Raw genomic sequence first — 18,399 nt, 5'->3', positions numbered from 1 at the left:
TAATAATGAAACTCTATGCTTCTTTAAAAGAATTCTTATATTTTAGTGATACATACCAAGGTAGTGGAATGAAATGATATGTGTACTTTGCTTTGTGAGGAAATAATAGGAGAGAATACAGATGCAATAAGAATCATTATTCAAGCCAGGCATGGTGGAGCACACCTGTAATCCCAGCAGCTCTGGTAGCTGAGGCAGGAGGATCTTGGGTTCAAAGTCAACCTCAGCAACTTTGCGAGGCCCTTAAAAAAGAATGGTTGTTCAAACTGGGAGCTTGATGTATGGGCTTCATTACACCATTCTCTCTTCTTTTATCTATATTTAAAACTTCCATTATGAAAACATTTTCTTGAAAGAAAGCCTAGGCTCACTTTTTTTTCACCCTTTAGTTTATTCCCTGCAGAGATTGAGAGTGGACCTATCACCGTGACCACTTATGACTTAGCATATCTCCCAGTTTTCAAACCAGTAATTTTGAACCCAATAATTTCCAAAGCTGATTTTGTTGTTGTCATTGTTGTTTTAATTGAAAAGCTGTGTCCCTGCTGTTGGTTCTGGGGAATGCTGACCAATACTGATTTTTTGCTTTTCAGGTTCTGGTATCTCCAGCTATGGGAATAACCCCCAAGACGCTCCCAAAGCCTTTGAGGATTGCATGCTAAAAGTCAAGGGGCAGGTCCCAGAGCACCTCCACGGATCCACCCGCATTTACCTAGGAGCCACGGCTGGGATGCGCTTGCTGAGGTAAAGGCTGAGTGGGGCCAAGGAGCTCCCATGACCAAAATAGCCAAGAATGTGTTGAATCTTGCCAAGAACGTATCTCTGTTTCTGGGAACAAACCCAAGAGAAAGAAGCCCATATTCTGCCTTAAATTTAGGCTTTCACGATTGGGAAACATTCAGTCTTTATTTTAAAATGCAGAAAGAAACAAAATTGATTCCCTCTACCTTTGTGATTTTACTGAGAACTCTGGAAAAAGAAAGATGACCGACATCTGCTTTAGAAAACAGAAGTGTTTGACACCGTGAACAGCCACTAAGATGCGTGATAAGTGTTACCTCTAGCTATGTAGCTTCTTCCCGTGCACAAAATGTCCCTGAAACCTGCTTTAAAACCATAGGATGTCTGCCTCTCACATCAGTCAAAGCCCTTTGGACTTGTTATGAAACAAACATCCCATTTCATTTCATAAGTTCATGCTAAATTTGCAGCTATGACTTTTAGCCCCAGAGGCATGGTTTTTGAATGTCTCCTTCTCCTCTCTCCCTCCCTACCCTCCCCCCCTATCTTTGATAGAGTATTTCCTTAACCTTGCAATAAAAAGAAACATCAAACATAAATCCATTCACAACAGAGGCTGCTCCAAGTGTTGGAAGTAAGGCTTGATCTTGATCACCAGTAGACAAGACTCATTCAGCTCCAAAGGCACTTTGTCCATGATCCCAGTCATGGAAAATAATGCATGTTTAGGCATGAAGAAAACAGGAACAGACAGAGGTGCTTTAACATGATCATAAAGAGAAATCACAGTATGCTCACAGTTGGATTGGGTCTTCTCCATGAAGTGCCCCTGTTCTTGCTTGTGGCTTGAAGCATTGGTTTTTCTTCTTCCTGAGCCAAGAGTAAACCAGTGCCCCCGGGTTTTCTTAAACCACTGATGAAGGGGGAAATAATCTCCCAAGTGAGCTTTCTTTTATAGGGTAATTGGCAGCAGATAGGTGCAATAATAGTACAATGTCAAGGGTGATATAATAATGCCATGTTGCCTCTCCTATGTGGGTCAAAATACTGATGTTTTTTAATCCAGTGACAGCTGTAATGACCCTCAAATCCCCTCAAAATGAAGCCCTCCCAAAGGGTGAAGCAGGCACAGCTGAAAACTCAACCTTATCCGCTTTCCCTCCTGCCTCCTAAGAGATTACTTACACAACCCCCATGCCTTCCCTAGTTTCTCTCTGTCTCTCTCTGTCTCTGTTTCTGTCTCTCTGCCCCCCCCTCTCTCTCTAGTACTGGGGATTGAACCCAGGGATTCTCAACCACTGAGCTACATCCCCAATTTATTATTATTATTTTTTTTTACTTTTACACAAAGTCTCACTAAATTGCCCAGGCTGGCCTCAAAAATTTGAGATCTTCCTGCCTCAGCCTCCCAAATAGCTGGGATTACAGGTGTGACCCACCACGCCTGACTGGATGGCTCTTTTGATTAGCTGATTGCAAGAGAATGAAACAGGAGCAGGTGGGATTGGGGAAAACAGATTGTACTTTTATGGAAAACTCTTTTCCTGCTTGGCAGTTTAAGAGGTCACTGCCTTCTCAGTTACCTTGGCAGGCTTCAACTTGCAAAAGAGATTGCCTGTGTATTGCACACATCTGGAAAAATGCCATCCGGGGGTTGTGGGGGTTTCCCTTATCACCTGAGGGAGACTACTTGACTGTGTCGTCTAGGCACTCAGCCTTTTGTGTTCTGTGCCTCGCATAGGTTGCAAAATGAAACAGCAGCTAATGAAGTCCTTGCAAGCATCCAAAGCTACTTCAAGTCCCAGCCTTTTGATTTTAGGGGTGCTCAAATCATTTCTGGGCAAGAGGAAGGGGTATATGGATGGATTACAGCCAACTATATAATGGGAAATTTCCTGGAGGTGTGTGGAAACAAATGCATGGTTTTTAATCTTGCTGTTTATCTTGTCCCTTGAGGGAGATAGTTTAAGCAGAAATACCCGCCAATGGAGCATTCCTGCCGTGTGTGCACTAGGGAAGCAGTGCCCAAAAAAAGGCATTTACATAGAGCTGGGTGGGAGGGACCATGGATCATAAATAGGACCAAATGCATGGAGGAGGGGGAATATTGTCACTTTGCTAGCTTGTTAGAAATTGGGGAGAGGGATCTAAATTTAATCCTGCTACTGCACATGGACCTTTTGAAGGCTCCACAGCCATCTGGAATTTGCAGCACCCTCAGTCAGTCTGCTTCCCTGAATCCCCAGAGAGAGAGGGAGTCCTCACTCTGTGTTCCCAGGCCTCTTTACAGTCCAGTCCTTACACTTCCTGCTCCTTGGGTGCAAAGGAATGTTATATATGATGCAAAGGATCCAGAATGAGGGCACTCAGATCCTATCCTATCCAAGTCCCATTTTGTCCCCCCTTGAATGTATTTTTAAACTTTTTAGATTGATTGCTGTGGTTAATATTTAGGAAATTTCACATGAAAATCTACACATTGATATCCTCACACATGCCACTGGAGGAACTGGTCACAGTGGACTCCCCTTCCTGCATGGTAACAACCGGCAGGAACAGAGCGCAGCTTGGGGACTCACTAGCTTGTCACAATCCCCACCAGTCCCCACGCCAAACACCTAATCTGTTTCACTCATTTATGACTCATCTGTGTTATCTGCCAAGCTCCTGGAACCATTTGAATTCACCACCCCTGAAATAAAAGGAGAGAAGTGGTCTGAATGTTCCCTTCTTAGCAAGAGGAGTTGGGTCTTGGGCGGAGATCCCTGGGCAAGAGATGGTGCCTTTGGCCTTTCTTCTCACTTCCTTTTCCCACTGTGCAGAAGAACTTGTGGCACATGTGGGTGCATCCACATGGAGTGGAAACCACAGGCGCCCTGGATTTGGGCGGTGCCTCCACCCAGATATCCTTCGTGGCAGAAGAGAAGATGGGGCTGAACATCAGTGACATCGTGCAGGTGTCCCTGTATGGCTACACATACACGCTGTACACACACAGCTTCCAGTGCTACGGCCGGAATGAAGCTGAGAAGAGGTTTCTGGCGATGCTCCTGCAGGTACCTGAGCTGGGGGATGGCAGGTATTTCCTTTGAGCCCAGGGAAGTGTGCCCTGATTTCTAGTGCCTGCCCTTCTCACTTCAGTTGGAAGGTGATTGGAAATAACAGCATTTTCTAATTGGCTCTTCTGTGTCTAAATTCTCACTGTGTTTTTTGACCACTTTCCAGTGAATTTGAGTAAGAAGTCCAGGGAATATCCAGAGTTCCAGATGCTTTATAAATGATTCAAGACCTGGGATCCCTTTATGAACACAAACTGTTTTAAACCAGTAGCTAAATAAGCCTGAGAATTTTGAGATTCCCCAAGGTGCAGACAAAATAATATTAGTGGTCACAAGAGAAATACTTGCTGGAAAGAGAGGAGGCAGAGCTTATGCAGGCTCAGTCTTCTTTCAGATGGGTCTATAATTAGGCATCTGGATATCCTTTAATAGGTGGGACTGTAGAGCAACCAAATTCCATCATGTTGGTCTTGTTCTTCGTATGGTGAGGCCCGGGGACACAGAAGGCTACTTGGGATATCAGCTGGAAGGCTGCCACTAATATAAACCCAACATCAGTGCAGTTTGTTTCTTTTGAACTTCAGAATCATATTAAGTAGTAACAAAAATAAATTATTCATTGAGATTATGATGGCAGTTGTTTTGGCAATTATATTTGGTAAAATTATATTTAAAATATATCGGTTTGGGCTGGGGTTGTGGCTCAGTGGTAGAGTGCTTGCATCGTGAGGCACTGGGTTCGATCCTCAGCACCACATAAAAATAAAATAAAGGTATTGTGTCCTCCTACAACTAATATATATATATATATATATATATATATATATATATTTAAAAATTTAAAAGATATATTTGTTTGGTAAAAATTATTAATGATATTAAGAATTTCTATCCAGAATTATTAATATCTTTTCATTTATTTAGTTCTTGGTTTATACCCTTCGATAAGATTTTTCATGCATGTATGTGGTATTGGGGATTGAAGCCAGGCATGCTCTACCACTGAGCAATTCCCCAAACCCCCTTTTCTTTTTCTTCTTTTTTTTTATAAGTCTTTTTTATACTGCTGTTTTTATTTATTTATTTATATGTGCTGCCGAGGATTGAACCCAGGGCCTCCCACACACTAGGCGAGCACTCTATTGCTGAGCCACAACCCCAGCCCCATCTTTTTTTTCTTTATTTTATTTTGAGATAGGATCTTGGTATGTTGCTAAGGTTAGCCTCAAACTTGTGATCTTGCCTCAGCCTCCTAATTGCAGTAATCAGCTGGGATTACAGGTGTGCGCCACTGCACCCAGCCTTCAGTAAAATTTATAGTTTTCATCATTTCTGTGCCTTTGTTGTTAAATGTAGTTTGTGTGTTTATTTTTAAATTTTTTTACTTGTAATTAACACATTTTAATTCTACAAATTAATGAGATTCACTGTGATATCTCTATACATGCATTTATTATGCATCCACCTCTTCTAGTTTTTATCAGTTTTTTCATATTTTTTATAGTCTCTATTTTTTTTTCCAATTTCAACTGGATTTACATTAAGAACAAATTATGGTATGGTTTTCTAGTGGAGCTTTTCTCTCAAACCCATTGATTGACCATGGCAGCGTCCTCAAACACTAGGAATGGTGAAGACTATTGATTTTTGAGCGCCTAAATTGTCACATTGGCTGATCGAACTTAATGCCATAACAAATAATTCAAGAACAAAAGATAAATGATAACTAGTATTTACTGAGCTTCTTAGCACCTGACTTTTGCTGATGCTGGCTTTGAACTCACTATCCTGCCTCAGCCTCCCGAGTCACTGGGATTACAGGCGTGCGCTACCATGCCCAGCCCAGTCCTGCCTTGTTTTTTATATAAAACAGATCACAAGCCATATATGCCAAGCCATAAATGATTTATACTATTTCAGTCATTTAAAAACTATAAGTCAGATTCTGAAGTTGATACTAAACACCAAGTTGATTGACATGATTTTTTTCTCTTTCAACAAATATTTCAGCCATAAGTGACCCAGGTGTACTAGAATCCAAATTGGCTACAACAATTTGTGAAAAATCACAGGTTTTTTTTCACACCATTGGAGCAGAAAGGGATCTTATTACCTCCTTTGTAGACATGTGAAGATCTTTCTGGAAAACACTCATGGGAGTGAGATTGGATGAGTGTTGAACTATAGAATTCTATGCAGAATCCTGTTACTGACCTTTGTTAGACAATTGCATTATTTTGTTGTGTACCTCAATTTCCCCATCAGTAAAATGCAAGGTTGGGCTGAATGTTGTAAGTCAGATTTTACTGTAGGAAAAGTACTACACTTTAATGGCTCTGAAATTGAATAGAGCTCAAATTCAATTCCTTATAAAAGGGAGTCCAGAAATAGAACCAAACCCAGTTAGGAATTTGTCATAAGATAAAAGAACACTTTACACCCACAGATAAGTTTGGATAGCCATCTAGAAAAGGTAAAACCAGGTCCTTGACTCAGTGTGTATTTTTTGTTGGTTTGTTTGGTTTTTGTTTTTCTTTTTTTTAATGGGGTTGTTTTTGTTTGTTTGTTTGTTTTAGTACTGAGGATTGAACTCAGGGACACTGGACTACTGAGCCACACCCTCAGCCCTGTTTTGTATTTTAGAGACAGGTCTCACTGAGTTGCTTAGCACCTGGCTTTTGCTGATGCTGGCTTTGAACTCACTATCCTCCTGCCTCAGCCTCCCGAATCACTGGGATTACAGGTGTGTGCTACCCACACCCAGCCCAGTCCTGCCTTGGTTTTTATATAAAACAGATCACAAATGGATCAAAGATTTATGTGGAACAAGGGGATGTGTGTGGGTGTGTGTTGGCAAAATGATTGGAAACCAGTCCCAATCAACTGCTAGAGGGTGTCCCTAGCAGTTACTAAAAAGAGGCCATCTACACATACAGTGAATGGAAAGATCCCAAAGATATATATTTTAAATAAGAAAAGCAAAGAGACGTGTATTCAAGGTGTTATCATTTGTGTTTTTTTTAAAGGAAAGAAAACAAAATATATTTGCATATGCACATAAGATCTCTGGAAGATTACACACAAAATTGGCCATAGTAGCTGCTTTCAGAGAGGGCTCTAGTGGCTGGAAGCAGGTGGCAGGGAGCCTTCATTCTCATAATATGCTTATTTGTACCTTTTAGATTATTTGACTAGGTAGAGATTCTCTTCAAAAATGAAAAATTAAAGATAACCTGTTTTCACACCAAAATGGAGTTTCCTGCTTCATAGGGCTATCATAAGGGCTGGATCAGATAGAGTGAGAGAGAGCCCAGCATTGTGCCTGGTTCAGGATAACTTCACATGCACCTTTCCCATCCCTTCAGGGCTTTCTTTAAAAGCTGGGATACAGTACACCCAGATACAGAATGGTATTTTTTCCCATTTTCTTTTTTTTTTTTAATTTTTTTATTGTTGGTTGTTCAAAACATTACATAGTTCTTGACATATCATATTTCACACGTTGATTCAAGTGGGTTATGAACTCCCATTTTTACCCCATATACAGATTGCAGAATCACATCAGTTACACATCCATTGATTTACATATTGCCATACTAGTGTCTGTTGTGTTCTGCTGCCTTTCCTATCCTCTAATTTTTTTCCCATTTTCTGTCTTGACATTGGAGAGTAGTAATAGTGAGGATTTGCCAAAAGGAATGACTTTGTCCTCCACCTAACACCTCACTCTTCTTGTACCCACAGAATTCTCCCACTGAAACCAATCTCACCAACCCCTGCTACCCTCGGAATTATAGCACCACCTTCACTGTGGACCACGTATTTGACAGCCTGTGCACTGAGAAGCAGAGGCCAACAAGTTATGACCCCAATAGCCTCATCACTTTTGAAGGAACTGGGAACCCATCACTGTGTAGGGAGAAGGTGGCTTCCATATTTGACTTCAAAGCTTGCCATGATCAAGAAGGCTGTTCCTTTGATGGGACTTATCAGCCAAAGGTTCAAGGGCCATTTGTGGTAAGAGCACAACCCCCTGAAAGATCTCTGTCTGTGCCTGTAGAATATGTCTCTCTCCCCTTTCCAATTCTGGTACCCCTTTCTTCTTCTCCGCCCTGAAGCCTCCATGTCACATTCCATTCTGGAAATTTCCTCTCTACTTCTTCCAGGCATTTGCAGGATTCTACTACACAGCCAGTGCTTTAAATCTTTCTGGGAGTTTTTCCCTGGACTCCTTCAACTCAAGTACATGGAATTTCTGCTCCCAGGATTGGAGTGAGGTCAGTATTTAAAAGAAAGGAACAGCCAGGTATGATGATGCATACCTATAATTCCAACAGCTTGGGAGGCTGAGGCAGGAGGATCACAAGTTCAAAGCCAGCCTTAGCAACTTAGCCCCTAAGCAACTTAGCAAGACCCTATCCCAAAATTAAAAATAAAAGGGGCTCTAGCTCAGTGGTAAGGCACCCCTGGGTTCAATCCCTGGTACCAAAAGAAAAGAAAAAAAAAGAAGGAACAATGTCAGTACAAGAACTATAGCAACAGAGCATATTCCCTTTGCGTGTATATGTGTGTTTATCCTGAATTTAGCCTTTGTGCTCTTCTAAGTCCACATCTATAAAATCTGGGTAATGAGGGAACCTACTTCACAACTATGTCATGGATTAATTTTTTAACCACATGCATAATGATTAGGACAGTGTTCAGCACATAATAAGCACTCAGGGGACTTAGAGATTATTATTATGTGACCTTGTGTAGGTTTTGTTTAATCACTATATTATATAATCCCATCATTATTTAATATAGCCATTTTTATTACAGAATTCTGGGTGATAATATTTTTTAAAATATGACTGTTAACCTTAGGTGTTCTAACTGTGCATTGTAAAGTATACCTGCCCACTCCTCCTCTCAGATGTCTTAAACCTCCTTTTCAGCTCCCATTCCTGCTCCCCAAATTTGATGAGGTGTATGCCCGCTCCTACTGCTTCTCAGCCCACTACATCTACCACTTGCTTATAAATGGATACAAATTCACAGAGGAGACTTGGCCCCGAATACGTTTTGAAAAAGAAGTAAGTCAAGACATAAAATTGTTTTCTCTTCTTCCTCCCCAAAGAGAGGTTTGTAGTGTTTGTGGAAGAAATGTAGACAGTAAAAGGATATTAGAGATTTAAATTTGCTGAGTACAAGCTGATCAGATTGATCACTCCTTCCTGGGAGAAGACATAATGGAGACCAGAGTTGCTTACAGGAGACTGTTCCAGTTGAGGAAAGGACTGGAAGGCAAGGGCTAAGGTCTCACTATCTTTATATACCCGGCCTTCAGTGCCAGGGCTAGATCCTGGTAGCTGCTTGGGAAATATTTGTTGAGTGACAACTAAATATGTTAAAGATCTGAGTCTTTCCATCCTGAAAAGAAGTTCTAAATATAACTTGATTTTCAAGAGGATAATAACTAATTGTTCTTCATTTTACACAGATGTCAAATTAAGATCCAGGCTTCAGAGTATGCGGGATTTACACTAGCACATTAGCATGAAGTAAGAAGTTTCTCTTTAAATGAGCCTAAGGTATTTAACTACCAAAAACTTTAGGGATGGAGAAGATTTTGGTTTGGTGTTATTCATAGACGGACAGATAGACAGACAGGAATGAGTATCAAGTGAGCAAAATGTTTAAAAACTGTACTGGCAGCTGTCACGACCACACCTTATTCTCAGGCAGGACTCAGCCTTGGGATACATTTAGCCATCATTCCCCAATTCTGAAGGACTTTCTCATTTCAGGAATGGCTGATGTGAAGCCATAGTCAGTCTGTTCAATATCAGCTTTGGCAATAATTAGATTAAACTAATCAATATCCTGCATTAGGCCTGTGACTGTCTATTTTCACATAAGTAAAATTGAGTCATCTACAAAAAATACAGGGATGTCTGGAATCAAGTACTGTTTGTGGCATGTACTCTTTAAGCTTTGCTTCCAAACAAATCTAATTACCAACAGGAAAGTACATTAAAAGAATGGAGAATGGCTTTCTATTGAATATTAATTTGAATTGAGAAAACATGCTAGGTTTAAAATTCTTTCTCCTTAAGAATTGTTTGTGCTCCCAAGCTAGTGTTTAAACATGAGGGTATAAAAAGACTTTGGAAGATTTGCCACACAAGGACTTAAATTAAAAATATTTTTTGGAAACAGCAACTAACTAAGAAGAGAAATAAACCCAGGAGATGTTACAAAAATACTGAAAGTAAAAACAAATGACATTTAAAAAATAAAACTAACACTGAAGTAAAAGAGAAAAGCCCATCCGTACAACCCAAGTATAGAAAATCTCTAACCTGATAGAGGAATGGTAACAGGTGACAGTAAACAGGGACATAAGAATAGCCTAAAATTCTTGTTGTGTCAAGGAAACATACAGATATTATTTTTAAGGCAAGAAAAGAGGGAAAAAATAATATGGGAAAATAGCATTAGTAGGAATCACTAACGTAAGATATTGTAAAGAAGTCCAAATAATATCAATATATCATCAGTGGTCTAAACCCACCAATTGAAAGACAGACATTGTCAGGTTAGATTTTTAAAAATCAGTAGATGATTTATAAGAGAAACAGTTATACTTTAAGCATAAGCACATGGAAGAATTTAGAGTTTAAATTTTGTTTTCAATCATCCAGCAAATGCTACCCAAAAGAAAGTTGATATTGTTATTCAATATATGACAAAATGCTCTTTAAAACAAAGAGCATCATTTCAGATGGGGTTACCCCCAATGAAAAATAACTCCATTCACTTTGAATGGTGCAAATTCACAACATGTATGTGCCTAATAAAACAGTTTAAAAATATGTAAAGCAAAACTAGATGGAATTACCAGAAGAAGTTGACAAAGTTTGCTTCCCATTTGGACTCATCTCCTGTGCTTAGAACCTCCCTGGGTTCAGCAAATTGCTCATTGTCTTCTTGCTTTAGTCACAAACACCCCTGGGCAATAGGAATGCTTTCACTATTATTAACTGTCCCTTTTTTAGGCTATTAGAATTCATTCTTCCCACTGGTTTCTCTGCAGTGCTGAAGGTGGGACTCCCAATTCTTTGTAGTACTGTGTGGTGTCTGAACCTGGGTGAGCCCTTTGACCTCCTCAGGCCACATTTCCCTGTGCAGGCCTTGCAGGGTATACAGTGGCGCGCCCTGGTATAGGATCCCAGCCTTATGCCTTCCCTGAGAACTGAGTCATCTCTTCTACTCCACAGGTCGGGAACAGCAGCATCGGCTGGTCCCTAGGTTACATGCTCAGCCTGACCAACCAGATCCCAGCAGGGAGCCCCCTGATCCGCCTGCCTATACAGCCGACTGTCTTTGTGGGCATTCTTGCCTTCTTCACAGCCACAGCCCTGCTGTGCCTCGCATTTCTTTTGTACCTATGTTCAATGTCCAGGACAAAGAGGCGCTCTGAGCGTGTCTTTGACCATGCAGTGGATTCTGAGTGAGCCTTCAGAGCAGTTCCTGGAGCCCCAGGGTTCCCTAGAACCAGCCTGGGGAGCACCATGCAGTGCAAGTGAAGTGGCCACCTTCAGGAAATACTACTAAAGTCAAACACCTAGGTCACGTGCTGCTTGGATACCGACTTCTGCCAAAATGCCTCTTGGGGAATCCCTCAACAATTCTGTGCACATTGATCCTCCAGGCACCCTTCTATCCATTTGTTGATCTATTGGGAAACAGGAGAGAGAGGCCATCCCCCAGAGGAAGAGGAATTTGAGAATATAACAGTTTTATATAGAAGAATTGACCTCAGGGCTCAGTTTCCATTTTCCCCTCCTTCAGTGTTCCTTGTGGCAAGACACCCGTTAAGCATTTAATCCAGTCATATATCTTACCTTGTGACTTTCTCCCATTGGCCCTTAACCAAGACTTTCTTTTAGCAACCTCATAAGCATCGAAATCCTTCATATTGGTAGAATATAGTATCTGGGAGAGAAGACTCCCCAAAAAAGTGGCCATAGCCAGGCTTCTGTCGTGCAGGTAGAGCACAGAGCACAGAAGATACACAGAAGTGTCCCAAAATACTGCAGCCATTCCCAAAATGGAGCTCCCAGTCGGGGCTCTGGTTCCTAGGTTGCAACCTGTGTGAGTATCCTCCTGCACATCTCACCGTCATTGCTCTGCCCTCTTCTAGAACTCATTTACTCCTAGTGAGGGTATTGCATTCCAGAACTTATTGCCTTCACTAGGCTTTTGCTTCAGCCTGCCTTTCCATTATTAGCACGTTCTCTGTATTTTGCCCACCATTCCCATAGGCATCTTTGATAACCACGGCAGGCATTCTGTTCTATGATTTGCTCCTCAGTTCTTTCCTAGGTCTTAGGCCTCTCTACCAAGTAGCCATAAGACTCAACTTGGGGAAAGAAACAAAAGCTGCAGGAATATTTGCCTCCAACGTGAGATAAGAAGAACTTCAGCAAGTATAGTAGCTACAAACTAAAAGTCAACACTCTTTCAGATTGTCATTTGTTAGATGAAAAATGGAATAAAGAACTCTTATTTTGACTTTCAATGTGTGCATTTGTTAACTTGAGTATGATACTCTTTCTTCTAAGGACTCAGGTAGTATTTATGAGAATTTTTTAAAATTAAGAAATGGAGGGAATTTTTTTTAAAAATCATGTGTTAATATCACCCTTATTCCACAGAGTTCAAAGTGCTTTCACTATGATGAAACTCTGACTCCAGTTGAGTCATACATTTCCGTACGTTAATTTGACATTCACAACTTGCCACAAGGATGGCCTCCCAAACCACCTTTGCTCCCATGTCCTTCCCTACATAGACTGTGGGTCATCCTTCCACACACTCAAATAATGCATATTTCCCAATGTCCAGTTCCAGTCCTGTCTTCCATAAAACTTTCCTTGCACACACACATGTGCATGTACAAACACACACACACACACATATATGCATACACACAATGATATATATCCTGGACCGCTTTCTCAAAGCTAGCAACAGAAATTATTATTTATCTTTTTGTGTGTATACATATGGATTTTTTCCAAAATAGACAATAGGATACTAAGGACAAAGCTTGTCATTCGTCACTCACTCATTTATTCAACAGACATCTACAAAACACTTACGATGGGCCTAACACTTTGCCAAGTATGGGTTTGGATGTGGATAAGTGCTATGAATGTAGAATTTACTCTTATTTGTTGATTGGAGTGGTTTCCATAAATGACTGAGGGATGGGAAATAAAATATAGAGATATCAAATGAACATAGCATCCAAATCACCAAGAGTTAGCAAGAAAAAGAAAAACATGTGTTTGCAAGACAGAGAGTCAAGACTGAAGCATGAAGGTCAGTTCTAGCCAATATTTTTAATCTATTTGGGAACTTGGAATAAGCTAATGAAGTATTTCTGGCTTCTTGACACATTGGTGAATTCTTATCAGATGCACCATGGTCATATATACAGTCTGAGTAAGATATTAGTTACCATGGTGAGCAGAATTCTAAAATAGTCTCCCAGCACCTTTGCCCTCTCTAGCACCTCATACGTAAATGTGCTTCTCCTGTGATTACATGATTAGGTGGTTACATGGCAAAAGGGCTTTGCAAATGTGATTATAATCAGTTGATCTTAAAATGGAAAGTTGATCCACGTAGGCCTCATTTTATCACATGAGCTCTTCGAAGGCAGAGGATTTTCTTCAAAAGAAGTCAGATTCAAAAGCATAAGAGGGATTCCACATGTTGTTGCCTGCTTGAGGCTGGAGGGGACCATATGAAAGGCTTGAGCACAACCTCTAGAAACCATGGGCAATCCCTGCCTGACAACCAGCGAGAATACAGGAACTGCTGTCCCACAGCTGTAAGAAACACAATTCTGCCAACAACCTGGATAAAGCCAAGTCCAATCCAAGTGATATCTTGATCTCAACCTTGCATGCTTTTAGCAGACAGCCCAGTTGAGCTCACCCCGACTTCTAACCTATTGAACTGTGCCGCGACTCCTCGCCGGCAAGGGAAAACACGACACAGGATTCTTCTTTCAGCAGTTTATTCAGGCCTTGATTCAAGTATCATCTTCTAGCGACCCGTCGCCGAGCGCCCAAGCACAGCCTAATAAAGCCTCCAGCATACCAATCTTAAGCTGCCACGTGGACCTTTCTCATAGGGTGGTAAGGGATTGCGTGCCAATTCTCCATATTAGGAGTTGTTTATCACAGGCCACAGTGGAAGCCGGCGCCATCTTCTAATGGCGGCCACGGTCTAATTAGAACGGCTCACCACAGAACTGAGCACTAAAAAGTGGATATTGTTTTAAGTTACTGAGGTTGTGACAATTAATTATCTAGTCACGGAAAATGAACACGACTATGGAACCCCAAGCCCCAAGGCTCCAACCAGAGCAAGTGCTTACATCTGAAATATGTGGTGAAGATAAAGGCAATGAGGTACCACAAATTGTGTCTACTTACAATAGACACATAAGAAAGGCCTGGGCTTAGCTAATAAGTGTCTTTGGAGCTGGGGACTCTGAGGTCAGCTTCTGGTCCAGTGAATCTAAAACCCATCACATCACATTTCCTTTCTCTTATGGCAGCTAGGAATTTAGTTTTAGATTTTGTCGTTCAATATATCAGTTCACATGTGACAGAGGTGTGGCATGTGGCAGGTGTCATGTCAGAGGGGTGTGAAAATATGTGGAACAATTGAATATCTATATGGAGGAAATTCAACTCCCTTCCTCACTTCATTTTCAAAAATTATTCCCAGGCAGGTTAAAGACCTTAGCATGAAAGACAAACCTGTAAAGTTTTTCAAAAAGAAGGTAGGAGAGAGCTGGGAATATAGCTCAGTTGGTAGACTGTGTGCCTCATATACATAAGGCCCTGGGTGCAATCCCCAGCACCACCAAAAAAAAAAAAAAAAGAGAAAGGTTTTGAGGCTTCTTAAACACTACTCAATGAGCAGTAGTCAAGAGAGAACACCTGTTACACTGGATCACTTCAAATTAAAACTCTGTTTGTCCAGCAATACCATGAAAAGAGTAAAAATACAAGCCACAGGGTGGAAGAAGGCATTTGCAACGTATACTACTGATAAAGGACTGGTTTCCAAATTACATGAAGGACTCCCACATATCAGTGGGGAAAAAGGCCCACAATCAGATGGGTCTCAATGGTCAAAAGGCTTGAAAAGATAGTTTGCAAAGGAGAAATCAAAGTGTCAAGCAAATGTGTGAAGAGGTGGTCAATCTCATTAATAGATTGGATGATACAAATTAAAACTACAATGAGATAACACAACATACATTTTAGTTTTGCAAAAATTAAAAAGTCAGGGGCTAGGTTGTAACTCAGAGGTAGAGTATGTGCTTAGCATGTAGGAGACCCTGAGTTAAATCCCCAGGACTTGGAGAAAAAATTTAAAAAGAGGTTTGACAATATCAGGATGTAGATAACTGGAACTCTCCTACACTGCTGGTAGGAATGTAAATTAATACAATCTGGAAAACTATGGTATTATTTAATAAGGTAGAAGATAAACATACCAAACAACCAGAAATTCCAGCCTAAGGCATATGCCTCAGAGACATGCCAGTATACACACCTGTAAATCATTTTGAGCAGCAACTGAGGTGCCTATCCCATAATATGAATGAATAAACAGTGATGTATCTATACAGCAAAAATATCATATGCTGATGAAATGGAAAAAACTGCAAATTCATGCTTAATATGGATGGAACTTACAAGCATAATGTTGAGAGTAAAAATCAAGTTGCAAAAAAATATGTCCTTTAATTCCATTTACATCATGTTCAAAACAGGCAAAACTAAACATGCACGGAAGGTAAACTGTAGAGAAAAGCAAGGAGATTATTACTCTTAAATTTGGGGGAAGATGAGTTTGTTTGGAAAGGGATAAATGGGTGTCTTAGTTTGCTTAGATTGCCATAATAAAATATCATCATTTCGTGAATTAAGATAAATTAGTTTTCTTACAATTCTGGAGGCTATGAAGTCCAAGATCAAGTCCAACATCAAGACTGGAAGTCCAGTCAATTAAATTCTCTGCCAAAGTTCTCTTCCTTTCAAGGCCTTTCTTCTGAACTCTGGGGTGGGAAGGAGCTCTCTGATCTCTTACATGAGCATTAATCCCATCACAGGGCTCCACCCTCATGACCTCACCTACCTGTAGTTATCTCCTGAAGGTCTTACCTCCAAATACCATCACAATGCAGGTTAGGGCTTCAACATCTGAATTTGAAGGACATATTCAGTCCATAATGATAGGGCTTCTGGGGTGACAGTGTGATTCTATAGCTAGGTAGGCGTTACAGGTGTTCCTTTTTTGAATCATTTATGCACTTTCCGAATGGGCTGTATGACCCTATAAAAATAAAGTTACAGATCTAGCTAATGTTTTTCAATCTCTTTGAGCCTTGATTTCCTTATAGATGAAAAGGGAACTTACAAGCAAAACTAAACATACCTACCTCCTGGGATAGTTGGAAAGATAAAATATGGCATTTAGCCACTGCCTGGCACAGAGAGTAGCCAATAGATACAAGTTTAGAAAAGTATTTCTTTCAACCATATATTCATTTATTTGTTTGCTTATCATACATTCACCAAAAGTCTACTATGTGTCAGTGAGCTACAGGACTGAGGTTGTAACAGAAAGGAGACATATGTCCTCTTAAAACACATGAGATTTGAAGGCCCTCTGCTGGAGCCCTGCAGAAAATCTTTCCATGAGTGAGTTTCCACCAACACCCATCTAATTTAAAATGCTGGAAAAAAAAAATCACTAGTTCAAAATATTTGTAATATTAAAAAATAACCAGATAGTTGAAAATTTGATTAGTTAATGTTATTAAGGAATAACTGTTAATCTTTGTTGAGGTGAGACACTGGTTTTATGAATTTCCCCCTAGAATCCTTACTGTTGAGAATCTTGTCGAATGTTTTTCGACTGAAATATTCTTTTTTTTTTAAACTTTATTTTGTAGTTGTAGATGGACAGCACACCTTTATTTTATTTGTTTGTTTTTTTGTATTCTGTGCTAAGGATTGAACCCAGTGCCTCACATGTGCTAGGCAATCACTCTGCCACTGAGCCACAACCCCAGCCTCTGAAATGATATTTCTGGTGTATCCTGTCAAGATTCCACCAGAACAATAGAATCGGTAGGAGATACATATTAAGAGATTTATTGCAAGGGATTGGCTTACACAATTGTGGGGCTGGCTGGGCAAGTCTGCACGACAGGCCATCAGGAAAGGCAGCAGGAACCCTTCAGCATGAGCTGAAGCTGCTGGCCACGGCAGAATTTACTTTTTTTCTCAGGCTTTAAGATCTTTTCACTGATTTAATCAGGATGACCCAGATCATTCGGATAATTCCCTTTACTGAAAATCAACTTATTCAGGGTGTAGTTGTACATACCTGTAATCACAGCTACTTAGGAGGCTGAGAGAGGAGGATCACAAGTTTGAGGTCAGCCTGGGCAAGTGTCTCAAAGTAAAAAGATTAAAAGGGCTGAGGATGTCACTCAGTGGTACAGTGCCTGTGGGTTCATTCCCCAGTCCTGCAAAACAGACAAACAACTGATTATTTGACAACTAAGTGCATCACAAACACACCCAAAATATACCTTCACAACTACTCTTAGACTAACAAATAACAGAGGACTGTAGCCTAATCGAGTTAACATAAAAAATTGATCATCACATTTGTGAATTGATGAGAAATAACACAGGAGGGAGGATGTAGATGAGGTAGGACTGGCTCATGATTTGATGGTCCTTGAAGCTGGGATGATGGATACACGGAGTGTTATGGTTTAGATGTAAGGTATCCCCCAAAAGCTCATGTGTGAGACAATGAAAGAAGGTTAGAGGGAAGGAGGGAAAGGGAGAGACAGAGACAAAGAGAGTGTCAGTCTTGTATAATCTAATCCTTGAAGTGTATCCCTTGGCTGTTGTTATATTCTATGCATTAGAAGGCAGTCACTAGATCTGGCCCTCTCTACAGATGTAGGGATTATACATAGATATGACTACCAGAAGGCAGGAATCAATTGGGTTCCTTTTAGAAGTGCCTACCATACAGGCATTGCAGTCATCCAAACAAGGGATCATGGGGACTTGCACAAGTTTTGTAGTAATGGAGGAGTAGTCTAAATCTGCATAAATTTTAAAGATACAGCCAACAAGATTTTCTGTCTGGCCAGTTGCGGGGTAAGAAAGAGAAAAATCGAGGGTGACTCTAGAGTATGTGGCCTGAACAAATGGATGGATGGAGTTGCCGTCGACTCAGATGGGGAAAGCCAAACAGTAAAGTTTGAAGGGCTGGGATAGTAAGGATCAGAGCTATGTGGATGCTTATTAAGCTTGAGATAGCTATTTGACAACTAAGTGCATCACAAATCAAGAAGCCATCTTTCAAGGTCTCCATATTTAACTTTTATCATAACACCTTTGAAATCTTATGTTTTAGTAGAAACAATTTTATTCCTTAACTAAGATTGCTGCCAGGGCTAGGGATGAAGCTCAGAACAGAGCACTTGTAT

At 40.5% G+C, this 18,399-nt stretch overlaps 1 protein-coding gene across 3 annotated transcripts in view; it reads left to right on the top strand.

Annotated features, from left to right (window-relative positions):
- Entpd3 (ectonucleoside triphosphate diphosphohydrolase 3) overlaps positions 1 to 12,366 on the top strand; it is a 35,104-nt gene extending 22,738 nt beyond the window's left edge. For all 3 annotated transcript variants that reach the window (XM_015489455.2, XM_048794891.1, XM_048794890.1), the window contains exons 5-11: positions 594 to 744; positions 2,483 to 2,642; positions 3,564 to 3,797; positions 7,545 to 7,817; positions 7,967 to 8,077; positions 8,738 to 8,875; positions 11,063 to 12,366. In XM_015489455.2, the coding sequence (XP_015344941.1) occupies positions 594 to 744; positions 2,483 to 2,642; positions 3,564 to 3,797; positions 7,545 to 7,817; positions 7,967 to 8,077; positions 8,738 to 8,875; positions 11,063 to 11,299 (1,304 nt within the window). In that variant the 3' untranslated portion in view covers positions 11,300 to 12,366. The remainder of the gene's footprint in view (positions 1 to 593; positions 745 to 2,482; positions 2,643 to 3,563; positions 3,798 to 7,544; positions 7,818 to 7,966; positions 8,078 to 8,737; positions 8,876 to 11,062) is intronic.
- Positions 12,367 to 18,399: the final 6,033 nt, after the last annotated feature.

Source organism: Marmota marmota, unplaced genomic scaffold, assembly GCF_001458135.2.
Source record: "Marmota marmota marmota unplaced genomic scaffold, marMar, whole genome shotgun sequence".
NCBI classification, from domain to species: domain Eukaryota; kingdom Metazoa; phylum Chordata; class Mammalia; order Rodentia; family Sciuridae; genus Marmota; species Marmota marmota.
The sequence above is the reverse complement of the archived record's forward strand: the minus strand, read 5'-3'. Positions and strand labels throughout refer to the sequence as shown.